Here is a 16,749-nt window from a genome sequence, read left to right as displayed (position 1 = left end):
CCTTTACAATACTCCTTAGTAATTCATTCCTATGATTAATTCTCGATATTTTGGAAAGCATGCTGGGTAAAGTCGGACCCTACAGACCTGGGTGGGCGTGGCTTCCGCATCACCAGGGCTTAAGTCCACCTCCATAACCTTTAATGTTGCGGCGAACGGCAGTCATGAGACAATGAGCAGGGTAATGGGGCACGGAGAAAGCAAAAGGTGAAATGGATGATGGGAAACGTTTCTTCCCTTTAGCAGCCGTAGGGAGGTCATGTGACCTTTGCCCCAGTAACATAAAAAAAGTCTGAGATGGTCAATAAATGGATTTCCTCATTGCATAATACAAAAAAGATTCACAGTCCGTCATACATGACACAAAGTTCAGCTTTTTCCTAAACCTTTTTCTTTGTAGTACAGTTATCGTAAGTATAATACTTTAGAGATAGTATGTGTATTTATGACACAAACAGGACAATTATAGAACTATTCTGATATTATTTAGAACTGTCTTATGATAATGTATCCCTTTTATCTGCATCTACAGCTTTATCGAGCAGGAAAAAGACAAAAGGCCACCATGAAAATGCCATTACATTTTTGACTTAAAACTAAGCGAACAACGTATGGGGGTTAGAGAGGGACCTTAGGGATCAGGGCGAGTGCAACACTGTTTACTCTTAACATTTATTCGCAATAATATATAAATGAATAAGCTTTAAGTGCTCCGCCTTGATGTAGTACTGTAACGAACTGTATGTACAGTTATATCATGTATTCTACAAAGGCAGAATGCAGCAAATGTAGTCAAAAATAAAACACGTTTCTCGCTTGATTATCTTGCATCATACCAATTTACACCACGATGTTGCTTTATTTGAAGAGCGTGACATTAATATGCTGCGTGTCAAACACATAGGGGATGTATAATGACTATTTTTAAAATATCTGAAACACGTTAAGCATTTGAAATAACTCGTAAAGTGTGTTTTGTGCATCCCTAAAAGTCTCTGTACAGTTTTTAGATAACTTAATAAGCCTATAACTCTTCTCTACTTTATTCCTTATATATACTTTAACATTGTTTATCCTTTATAAACTCTGAGTTTTATACTTTGTTTAATATAACTGGTTCTAATCTTTATTATAAACAATACAGTGGCGGGGTGCAGGGATGGTAAGCCATAAGAAAATATTCAGGGAAAGAATGATTGTAGAGATAAGAGTTTAAACATTTATAAATAGAGGATGTAAACGGAGAGGGGAAAGGATTTGTCGGGGGGTTTCTGTTCATCTATGCGGCGGGATCGCACATCTCTTGCGTCCTTGTAGCGCTCGTGTGGTGCCTGATGCGCGGAGGTGTGTGTGTCGGCGTGAGAGGAAAGCTTAGCGGATGCTCGGACTGATCGTTTGCCGTTTCAGGGTTTAAAAGTTGGCAAAACTGCCTTTCGCTGACTGGACACAAGGTTCTCCAGGTAACACAGGGTCAGGCCGAGGGGTGTGGCTAAAACTAAGGCTAGGACTAAAGACTGGCTCGCTGTTAGCATCACGACCAACAGGAAGACGACGAGCAGGCAGGGCAACAAGAGAGGGGAAGGATTTAGGAGGTAGCGATGGATGGACGGGGATACATTGGAGCGGGAGAAGGAGGAAAGAGATGGAACAGAAAATAAATAAGAGGGAAGAGAGGAAAGCGCGGGGAGGGAGGATAAGGAAGAGGCAATTGGAGGACAGGAAAGAGAAGAAATGGAGGGCAGGTGCAGTCGTTTTGGCCGCCAAAGAACAGCTGGAACCAAGCTAGTAGCTTTAGCCGGCAGATAGCTTGTTAGAAACGCCCAGAAAGTGGTCCAATTTAGAGCCAAGCCATTACGAATTTGGCGTAAACTGGGAGTGACGATATCTCTAGGAGTGAGCTTTAGGGTTAAAAAGCGTATTTTCCTTCGTTTAATCCTGAAATGAGCTTTTTGGGCAGAAACCTGTTGCCGTTTTTCCCCTCGATGGAGAGAAAACACAGGACGAAAGAGACATATTTAACGACACCCCTGAGGGAGAACCAGCTGCACCAATTTGTAAACGAAAGTTTAGTTTCAGCCACACAGCCTTCCTCAACGCAGGAAACGATTGTTTGGGAGCTTCTAGGGGAGGCCGGAGGGTTTAGCGCGAAATCGGCAGACTGTTGATCGGAGAAAAGAGAGAAGGTGTTCGAGGGGAGAGCCCACAGCGAGTGAGACGCTGTGAGGTCGTCGGTAAGGTCGTCGTCTTCGGAAATGTCGGAAAGGCCGCGGTCGAACTCGGAGATGGTGTCGAGGGAAGGGGGGAGGGAGGAGAGGGAGGATGACGAGGAGAAAGAGAGAGGGAACATGAAGATGGACTGATGGGGGCGGATTGCAGGAGAGAAGAGGGAGAGGAAGAAAGAAAGGGAAGAAGAGGAAACAGTGGAGCAGTGCACACACATCCAGAGTGCATCAGCAAGCAGTGAAGAAGTTCAACCAAAGCAACCAACGCATGTTCAGAACATCATTTCATTGTATCATGAAATGACATCAATGACAGCATGCAAAGGGAAAGTGAAATAAACAAAAGAAAGGGTGTGATTGAAAAAAGAGAGAGGGAAAGAGACATAACATTAGTCAGTGAACACCAAGAACAGGTTCAAGTGAACATAGCAGGGCGGAGAACAGTGTGCACAAACATTGGCACTACTGGAAAAAGGCTAAGAGAGGTCAGCTCCACAGTGCCGGGTGAGAGCAGGGAGGAAAGGGAAAGAGGGGGGAGGGGTTGGAACAGGACGCATGCATAATATATACACTTTATACTGTATGTACCAAGTAGTGGGCATAAATCCCTGTTGAGGTACAGAACATCCCTCAGTTATTAACTCTAGAACATGTCAACGTGGTGTTCACCTGCCTAGAATAACTGCTGTCAAATGAGGTTAACATCCAAATGAAGATGATCATATTTATCTGGGAAGATTGGTGTTGTTGGTCTGTGTTGCCGATTTCTCTCGCTAAAATGTTTACAGCATAAAGGGAGACCCTACAGGCAACACATTGTTACATTTGGAGAACAATGAGAGCATTTTGCGACTATTGGATAGAAAAACTTCAAAATACACATTAAGGTGTTTCTTTTGCTACTTTTTCTGGGTTTGTTTTGGTACAGTTTACATTATAATGTAAAACAAAGAGATTTTAGAAAATCTGTTAGAAACCTCTAATATAATGTTGATTTGAACACACTCTTGGAAGCTACATGTATCAGGATTCTTCTATAAACACTAGGATAAGCAAAAAAAGGGTCCCATCTAGAGACATGGGGTTTTCCCATCACCCACAGACATGAAATGTCTCTCTCTGTAAACATATTAACAGTTCCCGGGGGGGATACAGCCCCCCATCTATAGTATAATGACAACAAGGAAACATGACTTGCTGTAAAAACATTAATAAATACGTTTTTCTCATTCTTTCTTTTTCGACACACGGAAATGCATATCTACACAGGATGAAATCATCACACACCCTCTCTCACACACACACACACACACCTTAGAGTCTGAGTGGAGATCCAGGTGGGGATCACGTCCATTCTCAGATGTGGCTTCAGTAATGCTGATCATTGGTGCTAAAAAATGAGAAACAAGAAAAAACCGTGATTATTTAACTTCATTATTTAACCCTTATCCACTGGCAGCTGCTGGAAGTACTTGTTCAGATCAAGATCACTGGTTTGTTTTACACCTGGAACAACGTTTTTTATTTCTAAACAAGAGTGTAATTGAGCATTGTACAAAGTAGATATTTGGTATAGAAAAAAATACTTCATTTGATTTATAAAGAACAATAAGAAAGATGTTGGCTTGCAATAGAATAATCTGTCCAGTAGGGGGCGATGTAAGATCGTTAAGTAACCGCACAGATGTGATACAGCAGTGCACAGCTGCATCAAGTGGGCTCTATAGGCCAAACAAATAACTAAGAAACAGTGCACCTTCAACCAAAGACATTCAAATATGTATTTGATATGAATCATTTAAATATTTAATCAGCAACGATCTTATTCAGGTGTTCATCTATGTGCATTATTAAATGTTATCACTGCTTAGCAAGCTTTCTCTCTCCACCATGACATGTATGTTATCTGAGTGACTTCATGCTCTATTTCTTTCATTTTTTATTTTTTGTTTCCCTTTAAAAGATACACAAAACATTCTTTCTTTCCATCTCTTTCTCTCGCCCCTCTGTCTCTCACCGTGTGACAGGAAACATATGCTGCAGCTATTTCCTGTATCTGGTCAGACACTAGCGTTTTACATCAAAACACACACAGAAACACACACACACACACACATCAAACCCACCATACACGCCCCCACTTCCATCTGCCTGTCATTCCTTCCACTAAATCTTTTTCGTGTGTATGTCCATTCATTTAAATAGTTCAGAGGGAAGCTGTAATGCCATGTTTCTGTTACCTCCATCCAGACTGCGGCTGCTGCGTTTGGACGCGGTGCGTTCGAAGCAGGGTTCGGGGCGGTCTATGAGGGAGCTGGCCACGCGGGTCTGGGCCTGGGTCCGCCCGCTGTAACGGAACTTGGAGCCCAGGGTCAAGAAGCGGGCCTTGGCAGGGGGCTCGGGTGCGTTCAATCTACAGACAGACAGAGATAGAAGGAGGAAGGGATGGGAGAAAAGGAGAGAAGAGAGTGCATTTAAAAAAAGGTACAGTAGGATGAGACCTAAAGAAACAATGTATAGACTAGACTGTCACAAAAATGATCTCTCCGGCTGCCACATAGCTCACTGGTAGAGATGGATGTCCATGTACAGACTTGAATCCGGCCTGCAGTCCTTTTACACATGTGATCCCCTCTATCTCCCCCATCCATATCTATCTCTCTCTAATAAAGGCTTAACTAGAAGTGTGTGGCAGGATTTTTCTTCTTTTGCTTAGTTAAAAAAGTAGGTCTAAACCTCTATAAGAACACAGCAAGCTGTTGCTATATCATAAGTAGAGGAAACTACACAAACATTGGCAAAATGACTGAGAAAAACACACAAAAGATTTTCCAAGTGGCGAGAAACTTAAAGCAAGGATTGTGATCTTGAGGGATTAGCAAGAGGAGGGTACATTTAGAAATAACCCAAAATACCCATAACTAATCTGTTGAAAATATTGCAAACTTGGCAAAACTGACTCTTTAGGCCACTCCCCCAAAATAATCATTATTAATGACAACACACAAACATGGCTGATATAAGTACTCATAGCTATCAAGCTGGCAGCGTGGGAAGAAATGATTGCACGGGAAGATTACACGCAGGTAGACAGACAGGTAGGTTGAAGGATGACATGATTGGACGGTTAATATTTTTGTCAGAGTGTAAAGACAGTTTAAACAAATAGAACAAAATAATTGTTTATAGGTTACCACCCATAGCTTACACCTGGGTCAAAGGAGGAAGGGCCAACAGTGAGAGTGTTTACAAAAAGCAACGAATACATCTGAATCGTTTTGTTTTCAAAACGTTTTGTGATGTGACTACATGTGCAGTAGAGGGAAACAACATGTTTGCAGGCGACTCTTCAACAGGATATGAAAGCTTATCCCTCTTCTCTCCTGCACACACAGACACACACACACTCGCGGCGACTACAAACGCAACATTGATGAGCACCTGGTTGGTCTTTTGTGTGTGTATGAGTGTGTATGCATCGCCCCGGGCATCAGACTGGTTAAACAACCACGAGATACACGCTGTGAACTTATTTTCTGGAGGGAGAGGCAGCCTTTAGTTGAGCCTGATGAAGCACACATTCCTTTATTGAACGCTACCCAACAAGCCGTTTCAATATCCTCAACTCTAGACAGGCAGTCTCTGAAACCCACGTGCATTCGCAGGACGTGTGTGTGTGTGTGTGTCGCAGAGTGTGTGTGTGTACCTGAAGAAGCTGTGATTCTCCACACAGACTTTCCACAGCCTTTTGGCAGAGCGGTGATTCTGGAGTTTGAATCCCACCGTGCTCTCAAACTGCTCCGTCTGTCAAAGGAACATGAAACGGGGTTAATACAGACATTGGAAAATGAAGTTCAAAGACTAACGAGTACTTTGTAAAGCACTATGTTTTCATTTTCCAGGAGTTCACTGGAACTCTAAACATACATTAATAGGTGATCGATATCCTTCTTTCTTAAATCGAGCTATGTACGTTTTGAATTAGCCTATTTTGAGGTTATATCAAGTAATATATATATATATATATAATAAAAGAGGCTATTTTTAGGGGATTCCAGAACTAGATTTGTTCCCTTAAAATGTAAGTACAACAGAAAAGATGTCATTTTATCCACCGCAAAAGAAACTCACGCTTCGTGCAGTACAGATCCCTGATATGAATTATTTTGTGTCGGGCCGAGTAAATCTAAGTATGTTGTGTTGTTTTGACTTTAGTCCGAGGGCCAGCTAGGTTTCTCTCCTGGAATGTAAGATTGTTAGTCACATTTCGTTTTCAGAAATGTTTACACCAAATCTTTCAGATGGAACAAATAACAGACACTTTGAGGATGTTTGGGTCCCGTCATAACGGTGCTCATCCAGTGAGTTGATTCTTCCACATCTTCTGAGCCATCCCAGTGTCTCAACCTCCTGACCGAGGTATATCCTAACTTTTGTTTAACTTAGTGCTTTTTAATGCATGTAACATTATGTAACATTAAGCTGTCTGGCTCTTTTTCTGCTGTAACAACGTACATTTCCCCTCGGTGGGACTAATAAAGGTATTCTGATTCTGAACATGGGTTTTTCATTTCACACTTTTTGTGTTTGGTCCAGGTCATTTTGTCGTGTAGAAAACATGTCTCTGAGCACACACCTCTCCTGGTCTGATCTTAATGTAGAAGTTGTTCCTCTTGTATGAAATCTTGAGGATTTTGGGCCAGGCGAAGCGGTTGATCCGCAGCCTGTCTTTGTAAACCAGGAGTCCGTTAGCGCACACACCTAGCATGATGTCCACGCCCTCAGAATCCTGTAGGAATCAAAAACACACATAATATCATGAAATAGTTCATGAATCCCTGTGAAACATGTGTGGGTGCCGCCTGCTCGTCTATATCAGATCATGCTGCACACAGATTGATTTTTAAAGTAGTCTGCTTAAGCTCAACAGGAGCTCAATTAGCACACACACAACATTCAGTACAACTCTAACATGGTTACAGACAGACTAACTCACTGACAAAGCTTTTAAGTCCAAGGCTGTGTGGTAATGGTATTGATTACAGTAGTGCATGCACACAGGGAAAATCTGTTGGGACTAATGGAGGAAGTTGATAATGGCCAGTTTGACCGAGACACATAAACACATCACATGGCCTTCACATGCTGTCAGCGGCTCGTCGATCGCTGCCATGGGACATATACATGTTAGCACTTTGGCACCGACAGAATGGAAATCAAATTGACCACTTGCTTTTTGTGAGAAAATAAGAACTGCAGTTACTTCACAGTCTGTCCTCAACTCTTTATATATTTACTTGCCTATGGTGTAACAATCTAAATTGACATAAATGAATAAATATTGATAAATAGTATTAAAAACTGAACTGAAATATGAAACATCCACGCAAGAATATTTGCAGATAGCATGGCTTGAGTTTTCAGTGCAGTCATTTTCTGTAATAAAGACAGTGAAAAGATTTGTTTCGCTAATGAACATATTGTTATAAAGGTAAACGTTTTTTATTGTATTTGTACAGCGCTTTATCTAGTCTTTACGACTTCACAAAGCGCTTTACATTTACAACTCATCATTCCCCCATCAACCTGATTCATACATTTAAATCGAGTTCAATTGGACCAGCAAAACTAATATTTTGAAAAATAAATCGGGTTGAAACACACATTTTATGATGAGCAATGTTATTTTCCGATGTGTCGTAATGCGATTGAACCGGTTCAGAATGAAACTGTGCCAATTTCAGTTTATTTTTTTATTTGAATTAAACATATCGAAGTGCATTAGTGTTTGTTTCAATATGATTGATAATTTAGTATGACATATAGCGTTTGAAAGGGTTCCTCTGTGGGTCTTGGCGGCATGAAACTTGCAAAAACACAAATTGATGACACAGGACAGAAATAGCTCTGCCCCCTGAATTCCCACAACTTTGCTTTGCCAGAAAAAAGATTTGCAACATTGGAAACGCTGTCTGTGCTGCTCTCATTCCCCCCCCCCCCCCCCCCCCCGGTTGTCCCTCTGTGTTGCAAACAAGTGGAGCATGCTCTTAAAGGGCACTCGCCTCTTTCTTTCAAGGATCTGTCCCCATGTTATGTCTTTGTCTCCTCTGCATCCTCCGCCTCACATCCTCTCCTTCTATTTTCAGAGTCTCCCCCTCTCTCTCTTCTCATGCATATTCCCCCCATTTTTCAGACACAAAAATACTCGGACGCACATGGAAACATGCACGCACTCTGCTGATGACCTGCTCTCCCTGTGAGAGAGAGACTGGCTGTTCCCATGGCAATGGCCTCCATGTTTGTACAGCTGACACACACATACACTCACACACAGATGCAGTGACACGAACATGCAGACACACTCTTTCGACATCAAAGAAATGGTGCTACTCCCCTGATGTTAACAACAATGGAGAGGAGAGGAGAGGAGAGGAAAGGACAAGGAGAGGAGAGGAAGAATGAGAGAAGAGGAACAGGCAGAGAAGCAGGTAAAAAAGATGAGAAGAAGATGAGAGGAGCAAATGATGAGGAAATATGAGGGGTGAAAGGAGAAGAGAAAAGGAGGAGGACAAGAGAGGTAAAAGAGGAGAAGGGGGGAAGAAGAGGAATGGGAGATGAAGAGGAAAGGAGAGGAAAAGGACGAAGGTCAGAGGATATCAAGAGGAAAAGATAGGAGAAGAAAGTAAAACATAAATGGAGAGTAAGAAAAAAAAGGAAAAGAGATAAGAGATGGAGGAGAAGCGAAGGAGAGAAAGAACATAGCAGGAGGAGAGGAGGAAAAGGAGATGGCATGTATTTCTTCAAACCTTAGCATGGTGCAGGTCCACCCCGTACATGGAAAGCTTCTTGGCATTTTCCAAAAACTGGACGTCGGCTAGTGCCGGTGTCATTCCCCTAAACACCCAGAAAAAGGCAAATGACTACAAACACCCAAACATTTACAATAGTATGGTAGCATAAATCCAAACATATGGAACAGGGACATAACCGAGTCATGGTCCATTTACTACAATAAGGAAACGATGTACAGCTTTAAAATAACACACAAAAAAACATACATCCTTGTCCCGGTCTACTTTCGACAACCTGTATCTCTGACCTGTGAGACTTGTGGAGTTCAAGAATCTTCTCCTCCATCTCTTTGTTCTGATTGGGCGCAAAGGTCAGCTGACCGACGTTGTCCAGAGGCCGAGGCTGGTCGGGTTCATAGTCACCGGCTTCTGCCTGAAAAACCAAAAGGAGATGGTAAAATAATACTTAGTGACACCTAAAACGATACAATGATATTTGCAGTTCAGAAGAAGGGCGTTGGGGTCATAGTCAGTGTTGTGGGCAAGCCATTACATGTTATTATGGTGTGTTGATTCACAGAGTTTGAGCACCATCTTTGAGCAGATTTTTAAGATTGTAGGTAAACCCTTTGAAAACATGTGGAAACTTGTATTCACATACACCATGTATTGTACCTGCAGTGTGTACGACCCCAGCAGAGCGTGAGTGACAAAGGAGCAAGGCAGTCGTCCTGAAGCCACATCTTCACGGAGCTGCAGACACAACAGGTACCTGCATGAGAGGAAAGAAGGGAATCAGGCTGGGCAAGTCAAAAACTCTAATCCAGACTTTGGACTCAAACCGGCTCCATTGTCCGTGATAATGATAAAAAAGATCAGCCAAATTTCCTCCTGTGAGGCCCGAGCAGACGGGGTCAGCCGGTGCAGATTAAATGTCTTTGTTGGTGCCATGTCTGTTGTAGGATTTCCTTTAGTTTGCTGGTACACTGGTTTGTTGGTATAACCTTGCGTCTAATCCTCGCCATGACATACCCAAACTCGTAACGTGCAGTTAGTGAATTGTCCGGAGCTGTGAGCTGCCCCCCTACTGTAGAACCTCTGTGGAAGAGTTCATTATGTGAATAGAGCTTCTGTGTGAATGACTGATTCAGACACCTCAGGGTGCTGGTAAATGAGTCTGAAAATCTCATTCAAAGTCACCTTGGCGGGACTTGCTGATATGGAGGCTTTAACACCAGTCATCCAAATACAGGGCTTCTTTATACTTAGGAATATGTGGCCTCAGGACTTTAAATCCAGCATGTTAATATGGTGTAAAACATATTGATTCGTTAATATGATAGTGTACAATAATAAAGCCTGTAGCAAACCCTGTGAAAAGAGACATTCAATGGGGCCATAAAATGTGTTTTCAGCTTTCCCATCGTATGTTTTAAAGGTTGTTTTGTGTGTAAATGGTCTGCAAAGGCTCAAATCCAAAAGTTTCTCATGCCTGAAACACTTTGATTGTAATCCTTAGATTTATTCGGTAACAAAGTGACATCACTATGTAACACGCCATTTATTTTGGCTAGCAATCAAACACATTGTATGTGATAGGCCAAGGGGCGGGACATCTCTAAGCAGTTGACCAATCATACCAGAGTCGGCCAGCTAACCAATCAGAGCAGACTGGGCGCTGGTTTCAGACAGAGGGTGAAAAGAGGTGCTGTAGCATTAAAGCATGGAACCACTGAGCATGCCCAGCTTTGTGTGTGTGCATTCAAATATAAATGAATTAGCAATGTGCGCCATGCCAACTTGTGTTTTTCTTAACTTTTGCTATAGGCCTTATAATCCATTTTCAAAGTGACATTTGAATGCTGCAGCTAAAGATTTAGTAAAGACCATAAAAGGGGCTGAAAGAAAAAGTGTATGTTGGACTTAAAATCACCAGGTCGACAGGAAACAGAACTCTGTGTCTGCTGAACGTCTAAATAGAACTGTCTGCTAAAGAATTCACTTAAAAAGGGAATACATGTTTTTTACAGTTTCCTTTCTTTCTTTACATTGTCTCATAAGAAACTACTAATGTAGCTTTAGGGAAAAGGTGGTACATATCTAAGATGGGTGTGTGTGTGTGTGTGTGTGTGTGTGTGTGTGTGTGTGTGTGTGTGTGTGTGTGTGTGTGTGTACCTGGTAATGTCTTCAGTGAGCAGTGAGGGGTCGGGGGGGTAAAACTTGACGCTGAATGCAAACTGCCAGTTGTTACCTGGAGGAAGAGAGATTATTAATTAGATTATTGATTGACAGCACAGCATCATTACATATTTAAAAAGTACAATGGAAGTAAGTATATATGAGAACAAGAAACACAGAGTGTAAAATGGTAAACCCAGCATTACGTTTTATATTTGTATGCTAATCCATCCATTCATCCCTCTGCCTATATCAGCGGTGTGTGTGTGTGTGTGTGTGTGTGTGTGTGTGTGTGTGTGTGTGTTGTGTGTGTGTGTGGTTGTGTGTGTGTGTGTGTGTGTGTGTGTGTGTGCGTGGGCAGCTAATGCAAAACAGCTTTTAGATAGTGCTAAACACACATATACACAAACATATATACACACACACACACACAAATACAGCAGCAGATCAAAACTGGTATTGCATAACCTCATCCTATCTTTATCTAAAAAAAATAAAAAACATTATCTCCATCATCATCATAAACAAAAGCACGCAACATCATCATAATATCGTTCCTTTTGGATTTCCTATTCGATTCAAACGTCCTGTTATCCTTCCCACAGGAGGCCAAATTGCCCTGCATGCCAACCATCCCCCCCCCTTCTTTTCTGCGTCCCTCTGCCTAACAACTACACACACATGTACCAACGCATGCCCACACACTCAATATAAAGATTGCGATCACGTCGTGTGTAAAATTCCGTCAGGGAGAAGCTGCCATCACATCGAGACTATTTCATCCTCCAAGGTCACAACCAAGTCCACAGTAACACATACTGTATGTACACACACACACTGTATACACACACACCATTTTTGCACAGTTGCAGATTAGGATTCATCTTGATTTGTAGTTTTAGTGTTATATTTTTTTCATAGAATGATATTCATTTATGGCTGGTAAGGACAATACCAATAACTTTTAGCGTCAAAACCGGATAAAAAACAGATGGATGCAAGAGAGTACAACGCTTTATTGCATAGATGCTCGCATTTTGCCTTTCACAAACATCATTTTTAACTGCCATCAAAAAATGATCCTCTACCTGCTTGCTGTGCACGGAACGAAGCACTCACGTGGTCAAACTGGGCAGTAAAGTGCCAATCTCACAGCACCATAAATAAATATTATATATTTTTTTTATTTCTTCATTTTTTCGGCTGATGACATTTAAAGCTTCATTCTAACAGATGGTTCAAATGAAAACCCTTGGTACAGCACTATTCCATTTCATGCTAATAAACATATTTTATTATCACGTATCCTTTCCACTGATTCCATTTTAGTAGCTTAACGTACAGAAATGGAAAATATCGAGTGCGTCTGGCTGTATGTCGGTGTGTGGGGGTGAATTGAGTTTGTATGTTTTGTTGGCAGCGTTAAGTGCTTTGTGAGTCTCTCCTGTCTGCTATCTTCCTACACACCCACATGCCGCCCATCAATACTCCCCATGACGCATAGAATACACACATGCTATCCCTCCCCCCTCTCCTACACTACTCTCTTCCTGGCAACAATTCATCCTGTGTCATCCACAGGTTGTTCCCACTCAGGCTTCTTCGGGTTACTTTCAAAAGAGATTCTGTGTATGTTTGAGTATATTGACAACTTGTCACAGAAAATAGAGGAACACTGTTTTGTTGAAAATGGTATTGCACAGAGATTCAATAATCTGTAGGAAGTACGATGTAAAATAGAAAAGATTATTTTTTATTATCAAACTTTTTCTGTTGGGTTTATATCCGGAAATAGGTTAACAGCCCAAGCAGTGCTTATTAGTTATGACTGATATTATCAAGCCTTCCCTTAGAAATAATATCTAACATATTACATTTAAGCCAGCATATATTTGAGAATATACGGAGGTTGGAGGCCATTTATATTTATGTGAATTTCTGGATTTAACTGACAATCAAATGGGCAACCAATTGCAGTGACAATGCACTTTGCAAGCTTGTTTATATTTTATTATAAACATATTATATTTTCAATCTTTAACGATTATTATATTCCATTAAAATAGTCCACTATGAACCCAATTACCATTTGTAATACAGATTTAGCATTTGTGATTTTTTTCTAACTTTTTGTGTGTCCCCTTTGTAAGTGAATGCAGCGACTCTGATTCGTGGTACATGTATATCATATGAATGTAAAAGGCTGTAGTTTATATTCTTACAAATGTAAAGAAAAATGAATACCTTGCAAAAATATAGGATTTTAGTGAAGCACACTTTATATATGATCCTATACTTTAGCGTAGACTGTTGATGTTTGCTTTTATAACTGAATTGGCTGCTAAAGTACTTCCTGTATGAGCACAGAAAGACACCAAGCAACCATAAAGTTGGCTGTGGAGAGTACATGCGCGCTGCTGTTAAACATTAACAACAGACACACGCACTGGACTAAATCCAGAGTCTCCAGGCTTTCTGCTCGGCTGTCAGCCCGACTCAGAGAGCGAGAGGAAATCTTGTTCTCATTATCCGTCAAAGTGACAATCTAGAAGGGGCTCACTGGCTGGGATTAAATATGTGACTGCTCTGAATGTTTTTTGTGTTACAATTGGATTTGACTTCCAACAACTCAGATTTGTGGGTTCAAGTTTTTCGCTTATTTTTCTAATTTCTTTTTCAAGTTGTATTAGTTTTTCCTTCATCCTCTCTCTATTTAGCTTCGTGTGTTTCATTGTGTCAAACTAAGTTTTACATGATTTTTCTCTATTGTTTGACCTAATGCTCAAGTCATGATTCCACAGACACAACAGACACACCCACAAAGTGTTGCTCATGGTAATCTGAATTGTGGGAAGGAGTCTAACCTACCGCACCAAACAACAAACCCTGTAGACTGACTTTTTTTTCATTTGTCAGTCCACCAAAATGACAATTTCGGAAAGCTCTCTTTTAAATCCTTACATCATAAGGCTTGCACGTGGTACAGCTTAAAACCGTTCCAAAAATGAAACAAGGACCCAAAAAAACCAACTGTTTAGGTCCCAGCTGGGTATGTAGGTGGACGAGCGGGGCGACTGCTGGGGGGTAAACCGGGGGGAGAGGAGAGCAGAGGGGGGGCAAACCTCACACACACACACACACACACACACACACACACACACACACACACACACACACACACACACACACACACACACACACACACACACACACACACACACACACACACACACACACACACACACACACACACACACACACACACACACACACACACACACACACACACACACACACACACACACACACAACACACACACACACACACACACACACACACACACACACACACACACACACACACACACACACACACACACACACACACACACACACACACCACACACACACACACACACACACACACACACACACACACACACACACACACACACACACACACACACACACACACACACACACACACACACACACACACACACACACACATCGCTGATCCACAAACCACAGGCACACACAGTGAAACAGCCACAAGCCAATGAGGCATGAATGTTCACCACACGCTTACACACACACACTCAGCCAACACACTCAGATACACTCATTCAAAAATAACACTTTATGAGCCAAAAGTATATGTTTTTACAAAGCCTTTCCCTTAAAAGTGCAACTTGGAAGTTTGAGGCTGGGTGTTAAAGCCTGTTTTTACTTCAAATAGGAAGACCAAGACAAAAACAGCAAGAGTTAAGCTTTTCCTGAAGAGAAGTCAGCTAAAGTTTTGGGCCTTTTCTTCAAACCCCTTCTAAAGAGAATTCCATTGTACAGCAAGAAGTACCAAAAGAAGTTCACAACTTCTAATTAAATCCTCAACAAATACAATGACAAAGTGGAGACACACCAAGCTAGTTTGTCGCGATTCTAAAAAGATGTCATTTGTAATTGTGCTCTGAACGTAATATAGAGACGTCGTCACAAATGGAGGACACCTTTTTGTATCGTTACCAACGCATGCGTCCATTCAAAAACAAAACAAAGCTTTGACTATGCTTGGTTGCTCCACACACTTGATAGCTGTTGATCAACAACAGACACCACACAGCACCTTGCCCCGCATTTATAAATGAACAGCTGTTCATTAAGCGAGCGATAAATAATGAAGTAAACAGGCCACACCTTGGTAACTGCGTCTGTTCTGCCAACTCTGATAAGACTGCTGTCGTGAGGTTTCAAATGTCTCCGGCTTTGTTTGTCTTTATTGTGAAGCTGTTTGCTGAATTCTTTCATTAATTCATTATATATATTTAATGTATTACCTTTTGGCAGAGAAGTTGGGGCTACTGTGTTATGTGAAATATATTGTTGATAAAGGCAGAGGGAGACATGGATGGATGGGTTAATAGATGGATAGATGAATGTGTGTATGGTTGGATGAATGGATAATGGATGGACAATTGGTAAATGGAAGATTGATGGCTTGATGGATGGATGGATGGCGGAAGGGATGGATGGATGGTCGATACATGGATTGATAGATGGGTGGATGGATGTATTGGTCGATAAATGGATTGATAGATGTGTGTATGGTTGGATGAATGGATAATGGATGGACAATTGGTAGATGGAAGATTGATGGCTTGATGGATGGATGGAGGAAGGGATGGATTGATAGATGGGTGGGTGGATGGATGTATTGGTCGATAAATGGATAGATGTGTGTATGAAACTTAAAGAAGGCAAAAAAAGAAACTTACTGCGTATCTGTCTCTTGATTTCCTTAGTGGGATCCAACCAACACTGTAGAGAGGTAGAGAGACACAGAGCAGGAAGAAAGAAAGATCGCTGTGAAATAATGTATGTTACAAGACACTGTACAGACATCCATGTCTGGAGTTCCTTTATGTGGACATTACTGACTTTTTGGGCGAACAGTACATCCTGTGTGTGTGTGTGTGTGTGTGTGTGTGTGTGTGTGTGTGTGTGTGTGTGTGTGTGTGTGTGTGTGTGTGTGTGTGTGTGTGTGTGTGTGTGTGTGTGTATGTGTGTGTGCATACCTTATGTTCATGGCTGTCAATGTAAGCGAGTCCAAAGTAGTCTTTCTCCATGAGGTTAAGGTGCTCACACACCTTAAAGAAGAGGAATTGGCCCTTGGCACGTTTCTGCAGCAAGAGAGAGAGGATTATAGATTAGAGTGTGTACTGTACTGTATCATTTGATGGGGAAACAATATTTAAGGGGACATATTGTACTCATTTTCAGGTCTTATTTTAATGTTGGGTTATAGCCAGAACATGTCTACATGATTTAACTTTAGAGAACTAACTGTTGCTGTCAAGTGTCATTCAACAGTTTGAGAAGACCCATTTAAAAACTCGTAAAAAACGAATTTTGAATAGCAGTTAAACACTTGCTCAATCCTCTCAATGCGTCCTTGTTTCATTACATCTCTCCCTTTATTTCCCTGTTTCCCCGTCTGTCTCCGGGCAACACATTCCTTCAAAAGGCCCGATAGGGGCTTTAGCCATAAAATCCTCCACACT

At 41.5% G+C, this 16,749-nt stretch overlaps 1 protein-coding gene across 27 annotated transcripts in view; it reads right to left on the bottom strand.

Annotated features, from left to right (window-relative positions):
- LOC117551989 (protein 4.1-like) overlaps nucleotides 1-16,368 on the bottom strand; it is a gene marked incomplete at its 5' end in the record, with an annotated part of 31,909 nt that extends 15,541 nt beyond the window's left edge. For 18 of the 27 annotated variants that reach the window (XM_034225104.1, XM_034225103.1, XM_034225112.1 and 15 more), the window contains 11 exon segments: nucleotides 88-138; nucleotides 3,536-3,612; nucleotides 4,463-4,635; nucleotides 5,929-6,026; nucleotides 6,859-7,011; nucleotides 9,029-9,116; nucleotides 9,322-9,446; nucleotides 9,689-9,785; nucleotides 11,189-11,264; nucleotides 15,964-16,006; nucleotides 16,264-16,368. In XM_034225104.1, coding sequence (XP_034080995.1) covers nucleotides 88-138; nucleotides 3,536-3,612; nucleotides 4,463-4,635; nucleotides 5,929-6,026; nucleotides 6,859-7,011; nucleotides 9,029-9,116; nucleotides 9,322-9,446; nucleotides 9,689-9,785; nucleotides 11,189-11,264; nucleotides 15,964-16,006; nucleotides 16,264-16,368 — 1,086 coding nt within the window. 27 annotated transcript variants of the gene reach the window in all.
- Between the last annotated feature and the right edge of the window lie 381 nt (nucleotides 16,369-16,749).

Source organism: Gymnodraco acuticeps, unplaced genomic scaffold (genome assembly GCF_902827175.1).
Source record: "Gymnodraco acuticeps unplaced genomic scaffold, fGymAcu1.1, whole genome shotgun sequence".
Lineage (NCBI taxonomy): Eukaryota > Metazoa > Chordata > Actinopteri > Perciformes > Bathydraconidae > Gymnodraco > Gymnodraco acuticeps.
The sequence above is the reverse complement of the archived record's forward strand: the minus strand, read 5'-3'. Positions and strand labels throughout refer to the sequence as shown.